The sequence below is a fragment of the Oncorhynchus gorbuscha genome, linkage group LG18, assembly GCF_021184085.1.
Source record: "Oncorhynchus gorbuscha isolate QuinsamMale2020 ecotype Even-year linkage group LG18, OgorEven_v1.0, whole genome shotgun sequence".
NCBI classification, from domain to species: domain Eukaryota; kingdom Metazoa; phylum Chordata; class Actinopteri; order Salmoniformes; family Salmonidae; genus Oncorhynchus; species Oncorhynchus gorbuscha.
In genome coordinates this window covers 30,656,219-30,673,021 of record NC_060190.1, presented here as the reverse complement: position 1 = coordinate 30,673,021, position 16,803 = coordinate 30,656,219, and the positions used below count along the sequence as shown (strand labels likewise).

The following is a 16,803-nucleotide window of genomic DNA, read 5'->3' as shown; positions in this document are numbered from 1 at the left end:
GGCTTGGTACAAGTATGCATTAGCAGGCAAGCTGCAGAAGGGCGAGCAGGCTACTTTTCCACAACGTTGATCAGTCCAATTTTGACAGCCAACTATAAGCTAAAAAAGTTTGAGGGTTCATCTACTGTTAACTCAGTAGATTTTACCTCATCTCGTTCTGGCTAACACTTGTCAAACTTTTCGGTTTGTCATTTAAAATAGATTTACCAACGTCTTAGTTTTTTTCCTTAGCCCAATTTTTGTTATTGAACTTTTTCACCTCGGACGCTTTATCTGGACATGGTTCTATAGGACCTCCACCAGCAGAAAAACCTAAGTAGTAACATTAACATCTAAATGCAGTCGCTGAACTAATAACATACATGACAACTACCACCTTACAGTGAGGATAGCTGTGTTGCAAGCACAGCTTCAGATGCAATTGTTAGACAATGGCAATTTTAGTGTAGGAAAGGATGAAATAGCATCTGTGCCACCAGGAAGTACAGACAGTAGTATAAATCCCCTGCAAAGTCCCTGCAGCCGGACAATTTTCTCAAAGCTTCTGGAAAGAAATGCTGTTGGTATACTCAACCGGTGTCGCTCAACAGGTTCTCCCCACTAAGCAGCGAGTCAGAGACTGAACCTTCTCAGTCCTCCCACCATTAGCTCTGACAAATTGAAAACCCTAGTCATTGGTGACTCCATTACCTGCAATATTAGACTTAAAAAGAATCATCCAGAAATCATACACATTGTGCAGGGCTACCAATGTAAAGGCTAACCCCAAGATGGTGCTGGCTAAGGCTAAAACAGGCAAGTGTAGAGATTATAGGGATATTGTTTTCCACGTCGGCACCAACGATGTTAGGATGAAACAGTCAGAGGTCACCAAGCGCAACATAGCTCTAGAGTGTAAATTAGCTAGAAAGATGTCGGCATCGAGTAACTGTCTCTGGTCCCCTCCCAGTTAGGCGGAGTGATGAGCTTTACAGCAGAGTCTCAACTGCTGGTTAAACTGTTTTCTGATCCCTCCCAAAAATATATAATTTGTAGATAATTGGCCCCCTTTCTAGGACTCACCCACAAACAGGACCTGGCATACTGAGGAGTGACGGACTCCATCCTAGCTGGAGGGGTGCTCTCATCTTATCTATGAACATAGACAGGGCTCTAACTCCTCTAGCTCCACAATGAGAGAGGGTGCAGGCTGTTAGCCAGCCAGCTTAGTGGAGTCTGCCACTAGCACAGTCAGTGTAGTCAGCTGACCATTGAGACAGTCTGTGGCTTGATTTAGGTTGAGCAAAACTAAACATGATGGTGTTTGCCTTAGCAATCTCACTGGAATAAATGACCTCCATTCCTGTCATAATTGAAAGAGTGATCTCACATCTCAAAATAGGGCTACTTAATGTTTGATCCCTCACTTCCAAGGCAGTCAGTCAATAAACTAATCATAAACCTGATGTGATTGGCATCACTGAAACATGGCTCAAACCTGATGAATTTACTGTGTTAAATGAGGCCTCTCCTCCTGGTTACACGAGTGACCATCCCCCGCACATCACGCAAAGGCAGAGGTGTTGCACATTTTAATTTACCCCTCCAAAGAATACTGCGTTTTCATCTTGAGCTTCTAGTCAAACTACGCAGCTTACTTAATCACTTTTTATAGCTACTGTTTACAGGCCTCCTGGGCCGTATACATCGTTCCACACGGAGTTCCCTGAATTGCTAATTGGACCTTGTAGTCATGGCAGATAATTCAAATTTTGGTGACCTTAATTATTCACATGGAAAAGTCCACAGACCCACTCCAAAAGGCTTTCGGAGCCATCAACGTGGGTTTTGTCCAACCTGTCTCTGGACCTACTCATTGTCACAGTCATACCCTGGTCTAGTTTTGTCCAGTGGAATAAATAGTGGATCATAATGTTTTTCCTCATAATCTGGAATATCGAACCCCCATCTTATTATGTTTCCAATCGCAACAAATAATCTGCTCAGACCCCAACCAAGGATTATCAAAAGCAGTGGTATGAATTCTCAAACAACCCAAAGATTCATAGATGCCCTTCCAGACCCAAGGACATACAAATATTGGTTAACCACCTAACCGATGTTCTAAATTTAACCTTGCGTAATACCCTAGATGCAGTCGAGCCCTGAAGCAAGCATCCAGAAAATCTGAACGGAAATGGTGCTCCACCAAACTGGAAGTCTACCGACTAGCTTGGCAAGACCAGTACTATGCAATATCAAAGCCCTCACGGCTGCTCGATCATATTTTTCCAGCAGTGATGAACTCATTAACTTCTTTGATGAAAAGTTCATGATCATTAGAAAGCAAATTAAGGGCTACTCTTTGAATCTGCATACTTCTCCAAAGCTCAGTTGTCCTGAGGCTGCACAAAACTGCCAGGACCTAGGATCAATGGAGACACTCAAATAGTTTTATCCTATATCTCGACACATTCATGAAAATGGCAATGGCCTATAAATCCTCAGGCTGTATACTGGACCCTATTGGCAGTAATAAGGCCTCTCTTGAAAAGGCCAAACCTTGACCTGGAAAATGTTTTAAAAAACAACGTACCTTCGAATTTCCCATCCCTTTCAAATATTTTACAAAAAAGTTCACAGAAAACAACTCACTGCCTTCCTGAAGACATTGTATACAAAATGCTTCAGTCTGGTTTTAGACCCCATCATAGCACTGAGACTACACTCGAAGGTGGTAAATAACCTTTTAATGGTGTCATACCAAGGCTCTATATCTGTGCTCCAGACCTTAGTGCTGCTTTTGACCATTGATCACCACATTCTATTGGAGAGATCCCAAATTGGTCTACACTGACAAGTTCTTGCCTGGTTTAGATCTTATCTGTCACAAAGATGTCAGTTAGTCTCTGGATGGCTTGTTCTCTGACAAGTCAATAGTACGTGTCGGCGTTCCTCAAGGTTCCGTTTAATCTTCTCCTTTCCCCCTTCTGATGACCAGGTGGCGAATCGCATCTCTGCATGTCTGGCAGACATATCAGTGTGGATGACGGATCACCACCTCAAGCTGAACCTCGGCAAGACGGAGCTGCTCTTCCTCCCGGGGAAGGACTGCCCGTTCCATGATCTCGCCATCACGGTTGACAACTCCATTGTGTCCTCCTCCTAGAGCGCTAAGAACCTTGGCGTGATCCTGGACAACACCCTGTCGTTCTCAACTAACATCAAGGCGGTGGCCCGTTCCTGTAGGTTCATGCTCTACAACATCCGCAGAGTACGACCCTGCCTCACACAGGAAGCGGCGCAGGTCCTAATCCAGGCACTTGTCATCTCCCGTCTGGATTACTGCAACTCGCTGTTGGCTGGGCTCCCTGCCTGTGCCATAAAACCCCTACAACTCATCCAGAACGCCGCAGCCCGTCTGGTGTTCAACCTTCCCAAGTTCTCTCACGTCACCCCGCTCCTCCGCTCTCTCCACTGGCTTCCAGTTGAAGCTCGCATCCGCTACAAGACCATGGTGCTTGCCTACGGAGCTGTGAGGGGAACGGCACCTCAGTACCTCCAGGCTCTGATCAGGCCCTACACCCAAACAAGGGCACTGCGTTCATCCACCTCTGGCCTGCTCGCCTCCCTACCACTGAGGAAGTACAGTTCCCGCTCAGCCCAGTCAAAAAACTGTTCGCTGCTCTGGCCCCCCAATGGTGGAACAAACTCCCTCACGACGCCAGGACAGCGGAGTCAATCACCACCTTCCGGAGACACCTGAAACCCCACCTCTTTAAGGAATACCTAGGATAGGATAAAGTAATCCTTCTCACCCCCCCCTTTAAAAGATTTAGATGCACTATTGTAAAGTGACTGTTCCACTGGATGTCATAAGGTGAATGCACCAATTTGTAAGTCGCTCTGGATAAGAGCGTCTGCTAAATGACCTAAATGTAAATGTAAATGTAGTGGCAATATTGTTTTCACAATATGTTCTACCTCTTGGTGATGTCATTCGGAAACACAAGGTCAACGTTCACTGCTATGCGGAAGATACACAGCTGTACATTTCGATGAAACATGGTGAAGCCCCAAAATTGCCTAGCCTGGAAGCCTGTGTTTCAGACTAAAGGAAGTGGATGGCGGCAAATGTTCTACATTTAAACTCGGACAAAACAGAGGTCTGCTGTTGGATCTGACAATCTTGAACAGTCGTCTCAAATAAAATTAAAAGGACCTCTGCGTTACTCTGGACCCTATCTCTCTTTTGACGAAAACATAAAGAAAATTTCAAGGGCAGCTTTTTTCTTTCTTCATAACGTTGCAAAAAATCAAACGTTTTGTCAAAATTATGCAGAAAAGTTCATCCATGTTTTTGTCATTTCTAGATTACTGCAATGCTATACTCTCCGGCTACCCGGATAAAGCACTAAATAAATACGGCTGCAAGAATCCTGACTAGAACCCCCAAAAATAAAGTCGGAGGTTTACATAAACTCAGCTTATTTGGCTACGGTGTAAGTGTTTCACAATTCCTGACATTTAATCCTAGTAAAAATGCAGTTTTAGGTCAGTTAGGATCACCACTTTATTTTAAGAATGTGAAATGTCAGAATAAGAGTAATTTATTTCAGCATTTCTTTCATCAAATTCCCAGTGGGTCAGAAGTTTACATACACTCAATTAGTATTTGGTAGCATTGCCTTTAAATTGTTTAACATGGGTCAAATGTTTTGGGTAGCCTTCCACAATAAATTGGGTGAATTGTGGCCCATTCCTCCTGACAGAGCTGCTGTAACTGAGTCAGGTTTGTAGGCCTCCTTGCTCGCACATGCTTATTCAGTTTTGTCCACAATTTCTATAGGATTGACGTTGTCCTTAGGTCATTTTGCCACAACTTTGGAAGTATGCTTGGGGTCATTGTCCATTTGGAAGACCCATTAGCAACCAAGCTTTAACTTGGTATCTTGAGATGTTGCTTCAATATATCCACATAATTTTCCAACTCATGATGCCATCTTTTTTGTGAAGTGCACCAGTCTCTCCTGCAGCAAAGCATCCCCACAACATAACGCTGCCACCCCCGTGCTTCACAGTTGGGATGGTGTTCTTCAGCTTGCAAGCCTCCCCCTTTCCTCCAGACATAACGATGGTCATTATGGCCAAACAGTTCTATTGTGGTTTCATCAGACCAGAGGACATTTCTCCAAAATGTATGATCTTTGTCCCCGGTAACAAACTGTCTGGCTTTTTTATGACGATTTTGGAGCAGTGGTTTCTTCCTTGCGTTGCGGCCTTTCAGGTTATGTCAATATAGGACTTGTTTTACTGTGGATATAGATACTTTTGCACCAGTTTCCTCCAGCATCTTCACATGGTCCTTTGCTGTTCCGGGATTTATTTGCACTTTTCGCACCAAAGTACCTTCATCTCTAGGAGACAGAACCAGTCTCCTTCCTGAGCGGTATGACGGCTGCGTGGTCCCATGGTGTTTATACTTGCATACTATTGTTTGTACAGATGAACGTGATACCTTCAGGCATTTGGAAATTGCTCCCAAGGATGAACCAGACTTGTGGAGGTCTACATTTTTTTCCCACTGGGGTCCTCCTGGGCTGATTTCTTTCGATTTTCCTATGATGTCAAGCAAAGTTTGTCAAGCACTGAGTTTGAAGGTAGGCCTTGAAATACATCCACAGGTACACCTCCAAATGACTCAAATGACGTCAATTAGCCTATCAGATGCTTCTAAAGCCATGACATAATTTTCTGGAATTTTCCAAGCGGTTTAAAGGCACAGTCAACTTAGTGTATGTAAACTTCAGATCCACTGGAATTGTGATACAGTGAAATAATCAGTCTAAACAATGGTTGGGAAAATTACTTGTGACATGCAAAGTAGATGTACGAACCAAAATTTGTGGAGTGGTTGAAAAAGTAGTTTTGATGACTCCAACTTAAGTGTATGTAAACTTCCGACTTCAAACTATTGTACACCAGTGATGTTAAGGCAAGGGCTGATTTCAAGGTTTTACTGCTAACCTACAAAGCATTACATGGGCTTGCTACTACCCATCGCTCCGATTTGGTCTTACCATACATACCTACAGGTACGCTACGGTCACAAGATGCAGACCTCATTATTGTCCCTATAAGTTCTAAGCAAACAGCTGGAGGCAGGTTTTTCTCCTATAGAGCTCCATTTTTATGGAATGTTCTGCCTATCCATGCGAGAGACGCAGACTCGGTCTCAACCTTTAAGTCTTTATTGAAGACTCCTCTCTTCAGTGAGTCTTGTGATTGAGTGTAGTCTGGCCCAGGGGTGAGAAAGTGAACGGCAAGGAACTGGAGCAACGAAGTGCCCTTGCTGTCTCTGCCTGGCCGGCTCCTCCCTCCACCGGAATTCTGCCTCACTGGCTTACTATTGCTCTTCCATGCCGCCCCTAGGAGTGGTGTATCACTTGAGTGGGTTGAGTCACCGACGTGATCTTCATGTCCGGTGTTACGTCCCCTCGGGCTCGTGCAGTGGAGATTTGTGGGCTACACTCAGCCTTGTCTCAAATATAGGAGGACTCCTGTGGTATATACATATTTGCAGAAATCCTTTCAGGTTTATTTTATGGCTTTTGGCAAATGCTTTCTAACGATCTAAAGTCGCGCTGTTGCTACTGCCCGTAAACATGCAGTCCAGTTCAAAGAGAATGATGGTAGGCTTGTATGGCTTATTTGCATATACAGTGCCTTGCGAAAGTATTCGGCCCCCTTGAACTTTGCGACCTTTTGCCAAATTTCAGGCTTCAAACAAAGATAAAAAACTATTTTTTTTGTGTAGAATCAACAAGAAGTGGGACACAATCATGAAGTGGAACGACATTTATTGGATATTTCAAACTTTAACAAATCAAAAACTAAAAAAATTGGGCGTGCTAAATTATTCAGCCCCTTTACTTTCAGTGCAGCAAACTCTCTCCAGAAGTTCAGTGAGGATCTCTGAATGATCCAATGTTGACCTAAATGACTAATGATGATAAATACAATCCACCTGTGTGTAATCAAGTCTCCATATAAATGCACCTGCACTGTGATAGTCTCAGAGGTCTGTTAAAAGCGCAGAGAGCATCATGAAGAACAAGGAACACACCAGGCAGGTCTGAGATACTGTTGTGAAGAAGTTTAAAGCCGGATTTGGATACAAAAAGATTTCCCAAGCTTTAAACATCCCAAGGAGCACTGTGAAAGCGATAATATTGAAATGGAAGGAGTATCAGACAACTGCAAATCTACCAAGACCTGGCCGTCCCTCTAAACTTTCAGCTCATACAAGGAGAAGACTGATCAGAGATGCAGCCAAGAGGCCCATGATCACTCTGGATGAACTGCAGAGATCTACAGCTGAGGTGGGAGACTCTGTCCATAGGACAACAATCAGTCGGATATTGCACAAATCTGGCCTTTATGGAAGAGTGGCAAGAAGAAAGCCATTTCTTAAAGATATCCATAAAAAGTGTCGTTTAAAAGTTTGAACACACCATCCCCACTGTCAAACATGGTGGTGGCAGCATCATGGTTTGCGCCTGCTTTTCTTCAGCAGGGACAGGGAAGATGTTTAAAATTGATGGGAAGATGGAGCCAAATACAGGACCATTCTGGAAGAAAACCTGATGGAGTCTGCAAAAGACCTGAGACTGGGACGGAGATTTGTCTTCCAACAAGACAATGATCCAAAACATAAATCTACAATGGAATGGTTCAAAAATAAACATATCCAGGTGTTAGAATGGCCAAGTCAAAGTCCAGACCTGAATCCAATCGAGAATCTGTGGAAAGAACTGAAAACTGCTGTTCACAAATGCTCTCCATCCAACCTCACTGAGCTCGAGCTGTTTTGCAAGGAGGAATGGGAAAAATTGTCAGTCTCTCGATGTGCAAAACTGATAGACATACCCCAAGCGACTTACAGCTGTAATCGCAGCAAAAGGTGGCGCTACAAAGTATTAACTTAAGGGGGCTGAATAATTTTGCACGCCCAATTTTTCAGTTTTTGATTTGTTAAAAAAGTTTGAAATATCCAATAAATGTCGTTCCACTTCATGATTGTGTCCCACTTCTTGTTGATTCTACACAAAAAAATACAGTTTTTATCTTTGTTTGAAGCCTGAAATTTGGCAAAAGGTCGCAAAGTTCAAGGGGGCCGAATACTTTCGCAAGGCACTGTAGGTCTGTGTAGAGTCCGGTCCTGGTTTTTATTTACTGCAGTCTCTATCAACTGTCCAAACGCACGGCCGCTCTCCCACTCTATTACTATAGAATTTTCAAAAATGCCTTACTCTACATCATTTCCAAACAATCGATGATAGTATGAAAACCTGAAAATGTCAATATTGAAGTGCTTGCTTCAAATTATTTAAAGGTGTCATTCTTCCTGGGGGTGTATATGATTTTATGTTGCTAAATTGCTGTCAGTTCCACTAAGATCACTGAGTCAAATAATGCTGTGATGGTGGATGATATCCAGCCCATTGTGTCACCATTCAACACTTTGTTCTTAATTATTGCACCAATTATAATGAAAAAATGACTTTATTAAAAACCTTTGAAGAGATGCTTTCCTCAACCCTCACCTTGTGCATCGGGGTCATCCATGTGGGGCTGGAGGCAGTCCAACACCTTCTGGATCTGAGAGCTGGTGACTGGCTTCAGACTAGCCATCTCTTCCTTTGCCTCTATCTCCTCCTTCTCTCCCTCTTTAATTCCCACCATCTGGTTCTGCAGAGGAACCTGGTCCTTCAACATCTCCAGCTCCTCGCTGATATCCGGTAACGGAGGCCTCCAGTAGTGGAAAGAGTTAAAATTCTCGTCCGTTTGTTCCGTCTCCTCGTTGTTTGTGGGAGGGTTGTTGTTGCGTTCCTGGACTTCGTGTCGGCCTCGGGGAGGAGTGTGTGTGGAGTCGCTACCGCGGTCTCCCCCGGACATGCATTCTAGAGTTGGGGTGGAGCGGCCATCTTGGTTGATGGGCGGGTGCGAGGGTCTCTCTGTGGGGCCGTTGAAGGAGCAGCGCATGGAGGACTCTATACTGAGGGGGGAATCTCTGAAACAGAGAGCCAACCAGAGAGCCCCCTTAATTTCCCTTTTCAATTACAAACATTGTTTTACACATAAAAAGTTGTTACATTTTACTAATATGGTCCATCTTGAATATTGTTTTCGGCCCCTGAGTCAAACCCTAACACTAACCTGTCAAATGGACACCTGGGGACCTCCAGTAGTGTGCCGTCCTCTTTGAAGTAGAGGCCTGTGCTGGAGGGGTTGGCAAAGGTGGAGATGAAGCGTCCCAGAGACTGAAAGGCAGCCTGGCGCACCTGGAGAGTCAAGAGAGTATGTTTACCACATCATTGAATAGAACATACTAACACACACATAATTCATATGCATCTCTAGGATGTTCACCATCAATTCATTATCAAGAGAATTACTTGTCATTGTAATTTAAGGCCATTCTCGCAGAAAATATGTTTCATACAAACATCACCAGAATAGCATGGTGTTTATATGTGTGCGTCTGGCGTAGGCTCTTACCCAGCGAGACTGGTCACTGATGAGGCTGATGAAGAGGGGGGACAGTTTAGTGCGTCGCACTCCTGGGGAGGTGGAGTTGGAGACGATCATGAAGCACTCTGCACACGCCTTCCGGATGCCCCACAGGCTATCCGAGCACAGGTCAAAGAACTTGGACATCTGGTGACAAAAGATAATGATTACCAGGGATGTATTCATTAGTGGAGACTGTAGCAAACAAGTTTCTCATCTGTCAAATTCAGGTAGATCCCTCCCAGTTTCATTCAGTTGGCTTCCTTAATGAATATACCCCACTTCCCTAACTACAAAGTGAAATTCAAATATATTTTAGCTGTTAACTTTTTGCTACGATGTGTCCTAATGAACATATGTTAAAGGAAAACTCTTGGTATTGGTTTCATTAGCCTATTGTTAACGTAAGAAAAACATTTTGGGACTTTGGTCAACAATGGGCTAATGAAACAAATACCAAGATCGTTTTTTGGGTGGAATTTTCCTTTAAGGAATGTGAAAAACACAATGGCAGTAAAACCACCAGTAATTTACGACCAACACCACAACAGTATGTTGTGTAATGATAGGCATGTACATATCTTTGAGATTGTGAGGAGGAAATAAACAAACATTCTAGTGTTTCTCACCAGTAGTTTCTCTGTGGCATCCTGACCCACAATGGAACAGAACTCTCCGAAATTGGCTGCACAAACCTGAAGGAAAAGAGTAATAATAAAAAACAGTTGTTCATGTAACCTTTTTGTGGCTCACAAATTCTGGAGTACCAGACATTTTTTGCTGAATGTTTTATCCAATAAAATGTTTATACATGTCAGTCTTACAGACTATTTATTCCAATACAACAGTACAAAGTGGGCATCATTGGGGGACAGTCTTTGAGGCACATTACAGGCATCACAAACTCAGGGAAATCCACAGGGGCTCAAATAAAATCCTCCCTTTCCTACACCCAACTACAACTTCCCAACTGGCACCAACTTCACGAGAGGATTAAAAATCCAAACAGAAAACAACATTACTGTAGGCCTTCATACTGAATCACAAAACACCTTCTTGGGCAACTGCAATGATTTAGTTTGTGAAAAATGTTGGATGAATCGAGATGGGAAACACAATCCTTTAGCGACTACCATAAACAGTGTGCAATGTTTATTGTCAAAAGTGTGATGTAATGTGGGAGCATGTTTTCTGCGGGTTCAAGTTGGATACAGAGATGTGTGTGTGTGTTCACCTTGCGGACTTGGAAGAGCCTGGCATCACTGCACAGCTCACAGAAGCGCAGCAGCAGCAGGTGCTCCACTGTGTCTTTGCTCAGCATGGTTACCAGCTTACACATGATCTACAGAACAAGGAGAGAGAAGAGGACACGGGAATCAATGCTATTGTAACGGAATCCACAGGGGATCGAGGATGAAGTTTTCCCTAGGTACAGATCTCCCTTCCCCAATCCTAACCTTAACCATTAGTGGGAAATTACTAAAACTGACCAAAGATCAGCATCTAGTGTCAACTTCACCCTATGGTTTTAAGCATAAAGGACACACATTGCTTGGTTCTAAAAAAACAACACGATTGCACTTGTCAAGGTTACAAAAAAATAAAAGCCTCTATTACACATATGGTACTGCTAGTGACCATGGATTAATGCAGACTTGTCTAGCCACTGCCCATCCCCTGCAGCTGTATTGATCTCATATTGACCTAAATATTTTGGCTAGGGTCCACTAACAACTATCCTCTTTCTTGAGATCAGCCTATATCCTTTTTGTTTTGACATTTGTTTTTGGTATTATGGCTCAGAACCACTAATCTTTCATCTTTATACCCTGTATGTCTTTTTGCTTGTTATATCTTTATCAAAGTTAGGGGGAAAAACACACACTTAAAGAAAAACATGGTAACAGACTACAGGACATAAAGACAAACAGGGATTACAAACAATGATCAATGGATACTGGCGAGATTAGTGGTTCTGGTTGCGCTCAGAGTGCATTTTACATTACATTTACTTAAAGTAAATTCTGCAGTTCTTCAGTTTCAGTGAACTAAATCAAAATGTGAGCTTGAATCAATAAACCCAAAGCAATCTTACCGCGACGGCCTCTATCTTGTAGTCATCGTCACTGCTGGGTTCGGTGAGGTCTAGTAAAACAGGACACACTTTGGTCTCCATGTCGCCCTTGCAGATGAGCCCCTGCTCTAACAGCACTAGCAGGGCCGCCTGACTGGTCTTCCGCACCTTAGGGAAAAGACGACATCTGTCAGTACAGACATCTTTACAATAAAGTGTTTGTTGAGCCTGGAAATCCAGACAGTTCCGGGCTAGCGGTTATTGTACTGCACACATTTGTTTCTAGGCTTGGAATGTATGCAGATTTTCATATTGTCATTCCATCGTTCTCTTATTCCAGCATTTACGGCATTACCGGCATAGCACACAAGGGGAGCTAAAAGAACCATTGGGCCTCTATTACTATAATAATAACAAACTAATAGCAAAATGACAGACACTGTTTGCAAATATGCTAACAAGTTAAAACGAACATTAACTACACTGAAAAAATATATAAAGTGTTGGTCCCATGTTTCATGAGCTGAACGAAAAGATGCCAGAAATTCTCCATACGCACAAAAAGCTTATTTTGCTAAAATGTTGTGCAAAAATGTGTTTACATCCCTGTTAGTGAACATTACTCCTTTACCAAGTTAATCCATCCACCTGACAGGTGTGGCATATCAAGAAGCTGATTAAACAGCATGATCATTACCCTTGTGCTGGGGACAATAAACGGCCACTCTAAAATGTGCAAATGCCAAAGGTGTCTCAAGTTGAGGGAGTGTGCAACTGACATGCTGACGACAGGAATGACCACCAGAGCTGTTGCCAGAGTATTGAACATTCATTTCTCTACCATAACCCTCCTCCAACATCATTTTAGATTATTTGGCAGTATGTCCAACGTTGTGAACAGAGAGTTCCATGGTGGCTGTGTGGTTATGATAAGGGCAGGCATAAGCTATGGAAAACGAACAAATGCATTTTATCGATGTCAATTTGAATGCACAGAAATATTGTGACGAGATCCTGAGACCCTTTACCTTTAGGGTATTTGTGACCAACAGATCAACTCAATGTTAATTTGTCACGTGCTCCAAATACAACAGGTGTAGACCTTACAGTGGAATGCTTACTTACAGGCTCAAACCAATAGTGCAAAAACGGTATTATTTGCAGATGCAGATCTGTATTCCCAGTCATGTGAAATCCATAGATTAAGGCCTTATGAATGCATTTCATTTTGACTGATTTCCTCATATGAACTGTAATTCTGTGAAATCTTTGATATTCTTGCATGTTGCGTTTAACTTGTTGAATTACATTTAGCCCTAACAATCAACCTTTATAATCCAAAAACACAAATGACAGGAACAGGGATCCAGAAATGTCTTAACTGCTTAAGATGATATCAACATTCCGTTGTGGTCCATCGTTTGCAGTTAGAGTGGGAGTCATTTGTTCCTACCTGGTTATTGGGGTCTGTGAGATAGCGCACCACAATGGGCACTAGGTATCTGGAGAAGGCTGCTGGGAAGTTGGGCTGGCTCTCGTGCAGGAACATGGCGATGTTGGGCACCTGCTCCATCAGCTCGGCGCGCACTGTGGGCTCTGAGGACATGCACATGCACGAAGATGACACAGACACACACATAGGGAGATGATGGTCACAAACATGCATAAAAAAAAGTCCTAACAATACAATTTATTTTGCATTAGCGGTTTGGGGTCAATTGCACATAAATGTCAATTTGGGGATCAATTCAGAAATGTAAATGTCAATTCAATGATTCAATTGCACTCCAATTGATAGCTAACCTTCCATGTCCAATTCCAGTGACCGCAATTGGAATGGAATTGACCCCAATCTCACAAACAAATGACAATTGTAAAATAATGAGATAATATCAGGGACAGATTTTTAAAAAACAAACATCTACCTCCGTCTTCTGACATTCGGGCAACTGTCTCCATGACACTAATAAAGTCATTCTCATTGTCACTGAACTCTCGAAGCACATCAAGCAGCCCGCGTGCCACGATCTGCCTAGAAAGCAACACAAGCCCCAAGTTAATGTCTGTGCCAACATCTAGCCAAAGCAGCATAATGGCCCATAACTCACAAACTTGGAAATCACCCGACTGAGGACTTGAACTCAACAAGCAGAGCATGAAAACAGCCTTTCCATGAGTTGAATTCAACTGGGGGCAATGGAGGGCTGTTGATGGGGTGCTGTTAAAGGTTTGCAGAGGCGATGTGCACAAGCTATGCCAAAAGCACATACTGAGGTCTTTAAAACCACTGAGGGCATCTGGCAAGCTTTTATCTTTCAATGGGCAGAAAGCAAGAACCCACATCAGAAACACTTAGGTCAAACCAGGCCCGTCTTAACAAGAGTGGTCCCTAACAAGTTCATGTCTTGATGCAGTGTGAGTGAGAGACCTGGCAGTACCGAATGCCTGGCCTTCACTCAGCCCATTCACTAACGCCCCAACATAATTTGTTATTTCTCGCCATGCCAAGCCATGAACGCAGGTCTGTTGAATTCACAAGAACACATAGAACCAGAAGTTTTCAGTCAACACTGTATTGTGGTCAAACATTGCAAAAACAAATGTCAGTCATCTTGAACATCACATTATCTCTAAATATTTCCTATTGCTTCCCTGTGGCATGTATCCAAGTGCGTCATCATATTCAGTCTTACCTGTTGAAGACGTTTTCACTGAAGGCATATTTTTCTAGTCTCCCCAGGGGGGTGAGATTGTCCTGCCCTGCATCCAGGAAAGCTGTGATCCGAATTCCGTCACACTCTGATCCATAGTCATCGAACCCAACTGTCCAGGTTGAAAATCACAAATTCAGAATCAATCAGAATTGTTCGAGATTAAGTTAGTGAGTGAGGAGATCAGGTAAGTAAGCACATTAATTTCAACAAGGAACCACTGCTGTCAAAATAAGCTCCGTGTTGCAATTATCATATTGGTATAAGTGAACTTTGAAGTGATCCGGGCACAAGTAGTAAGACTTTTAACCTGAGTAAGCAAGTGAAAAAGTGACCGCTGTCTATTTCAGTTACAAAATTGGTAGGCTATGTGAAAGCCCTGTGTAAGGGGGTCTAGTATGTTGTTTAATTGCCCTAAACAAGAGGAATATATGGTCTATATTGCTAATAATAGCTTGCCTGAACCCAGGGGGAGGCATCTGACATATAATGTTAGGGGGTGACTGTTAAGTGTTACACTTCATGTGGATGAACAGGGTCAACCAGAAACTGCAGGCTCCCTAAAAGCTTCAAACTGTGGAAGGTGTCACAACAGCCTGCATCATATGTTTCCTAGTCTCAGTAACTCTTTCTACATGAACTACACAAGAATTGAACATGGCGTTTGAAACATATTGATGGAGGGGGAATACTCACAGTCATCCAAATCATCATGACCATCTTCAAAATATAAAGACAGACCTGCAACATGGAATGGTGTAGAGTACTGCTTTTACAAATATGTTATCAACATACCGTCAGTCATTATATAGTTACATCACTCCCTGGGGATCAGAGAGTCAACTGTTACTATGTAGGAGAAAATGGCCAAGTGCCTCAATGATCTAACGTTAGCTAGTTAATACGCTTGATTTGGTTGAAGCTAGGGAGACATCTAGCTAGCTAACTTTAGCCTAATCCAGTGGTAATAAGTAAGACCACAGAGTGCAGTGGCTAGCGGCCAAAATATAACATAGGGACATTTCTGGGCTAATTCTATAACTAAAAAACAAATCCGTCCCATAACAACACTTGTTTATGCTGTTTCAGCCAAGGAAATGATCGAACAAACGTTAACATTGCTAGCAAGCTACTGTATATAAGGTTGCCAAATCACAAGGTAACTTGCTAGCTAACGTTACTATAGGTCTTTGTTTTGGTTTTGAGCTGGATTTGGTATGCAAAGCTATCGGCGTAGAGGCTAGCTTGCTAGGTCAACCGGCTAACGTAGCTAACTAGCTTAGGCTTGAAAGCAAATCTACCTGACATATTTAACTAAGGTTAACTAACATCGGCTACCTACCCAGCTAGTAGCTAGACCTACTACAAAATACATCATACCTACAACCAATACCTAGAAACAACATTTGCAGTGTCAGTGTTGTCAACAACAAGCATACAGTTAGAAATAATATAACTGGCTAGCTAGAAAGCAGAGTTAGCCGACATTAGCTAACAGTTAGCTATAGCTAACGAGCTAGCATTTTCGCTTAAAAACCCAGCTTGCTGCCAAGGTATTGTAATTGATCGAAAACAACACACACAACCAGAAATGACATACCAATACATTAAACTGTTGAGAAAATACTTTTACAACAACTATTTTGTTCAAGTTTCGAATAGATGTTATTATGACAGCCACATTACCTGCCATCTTGATTATCTGCTTGACGAGCTACCGTGTGGGCTGTCACTCAACGTAAGCAAAACTACTTCCTGAAAGTACTTCCTGATGTTTTTTTTGTGTGTGTTCATCAACGATAATTTAATTTTGACGGAATCTACTTCATGATTATTGCAACGAACATAATGGCCTCATTGCTATATTTCCAAACCAAAAATAAACATAACTGTCACGTGACACATTTGATCGTAGTTCAAGATGGAGTCGATGCGGTATTATTTTATACCTTCTTAGCTACATTAATCAACATATGGCAAATTATATCAATGAGTTTTAACGTTCCCAAGTTGAGGACTTACTTTGTATTTGTTTCGAGCGGTATTTTATTTGATGAAGTTATTTGCCAGTAACTGAAACATCTGCTAGCTAGCAATCAGTCACGTGGTTGGAATGTTCATTAACGTTCTATTAATTTGGAGATCGATATGGCGCAGAGAGAGTTAAAAATGTGCCTTCTTGGGGTAAGCCAATCTTATTTGTATTCACGTGACTGAACTATCGATTCTCTGTTCATTCAGATTGCAATATGTCTAATCTCTCGTGGACAGGTGAATTAAACGAGACTCTTTCAAAACTCACGTAGAATTATGTGATTACGAGCAGCAGTAGTTCCTGGTTTGGGGATTTCGTCATTGATTATTTGGACTAATACGGATTGGGCGAAGGCGATGCGTCTTCTTCAGTGAGGTTCTAAGGCGGTGTTTGAACTGGTGCGGTGATTTTCAAACGCATGTGTGGATCAC

General features: G+C 42.6%; 1 protein-coding gene across 1 annotated transcript in view; it reads right to left on the bottom strand.

Moving 5' to 3' along the window:
* The window catches only part of LOC124002541 (serine/threonine-protein phosphatase 4 regulatory subunit 1-like), a 46,341-nt gene extending 30,132 nt beyond the window's left edge, over positions 1-16,209 (bottom strand). Inside the window, exons 1-11 of the mRNA XM_046310009.1 lie at positions 16,024-16,209; positions 15,034-15,078; positions 14,320-14,449; positions 13,552-13,658; positions 13,080-13,222; positions 11,648-11,794; positions 10,787-10,894; positions 10,182-10,247; positions 9,541-9,699; positions 9,199-9,323; positions 8,586-9,052 (exon numbers count right to left, since the gene is read on the bottom strand). Coding sequence (XP_046165965.1) covers positions 8,586-9,052; positions 9,199-9,323; positions 9,541-9,699; positions 10,182-10,247; positions 10,787-10,894; positions 11,648-11,794; positions 13,080-13,222; positions 13,552-13,658; positions 14,320-14,449; positions 15,034-15,078; positions 16,024-16,030 — 1,504 coding nt within the window. The 5' untranslated portion in view covers positions 16,031-16,209. The remainder of the gene's footprint in view (positions 1-8,585; positions 9,053-9,198; positions 9,324-9,540; positions 9,700-10,181; positions 10,248-10,786; positions 10,895-11,647; positions 11,795-13,079; positions 13,223-13,551; positions 13,659-14,319; positions 14,450-15,033; positions 15,079-16,023) is intronic.
* Positions 16,210-16,803: the final 594 nt, after the last annotated feature.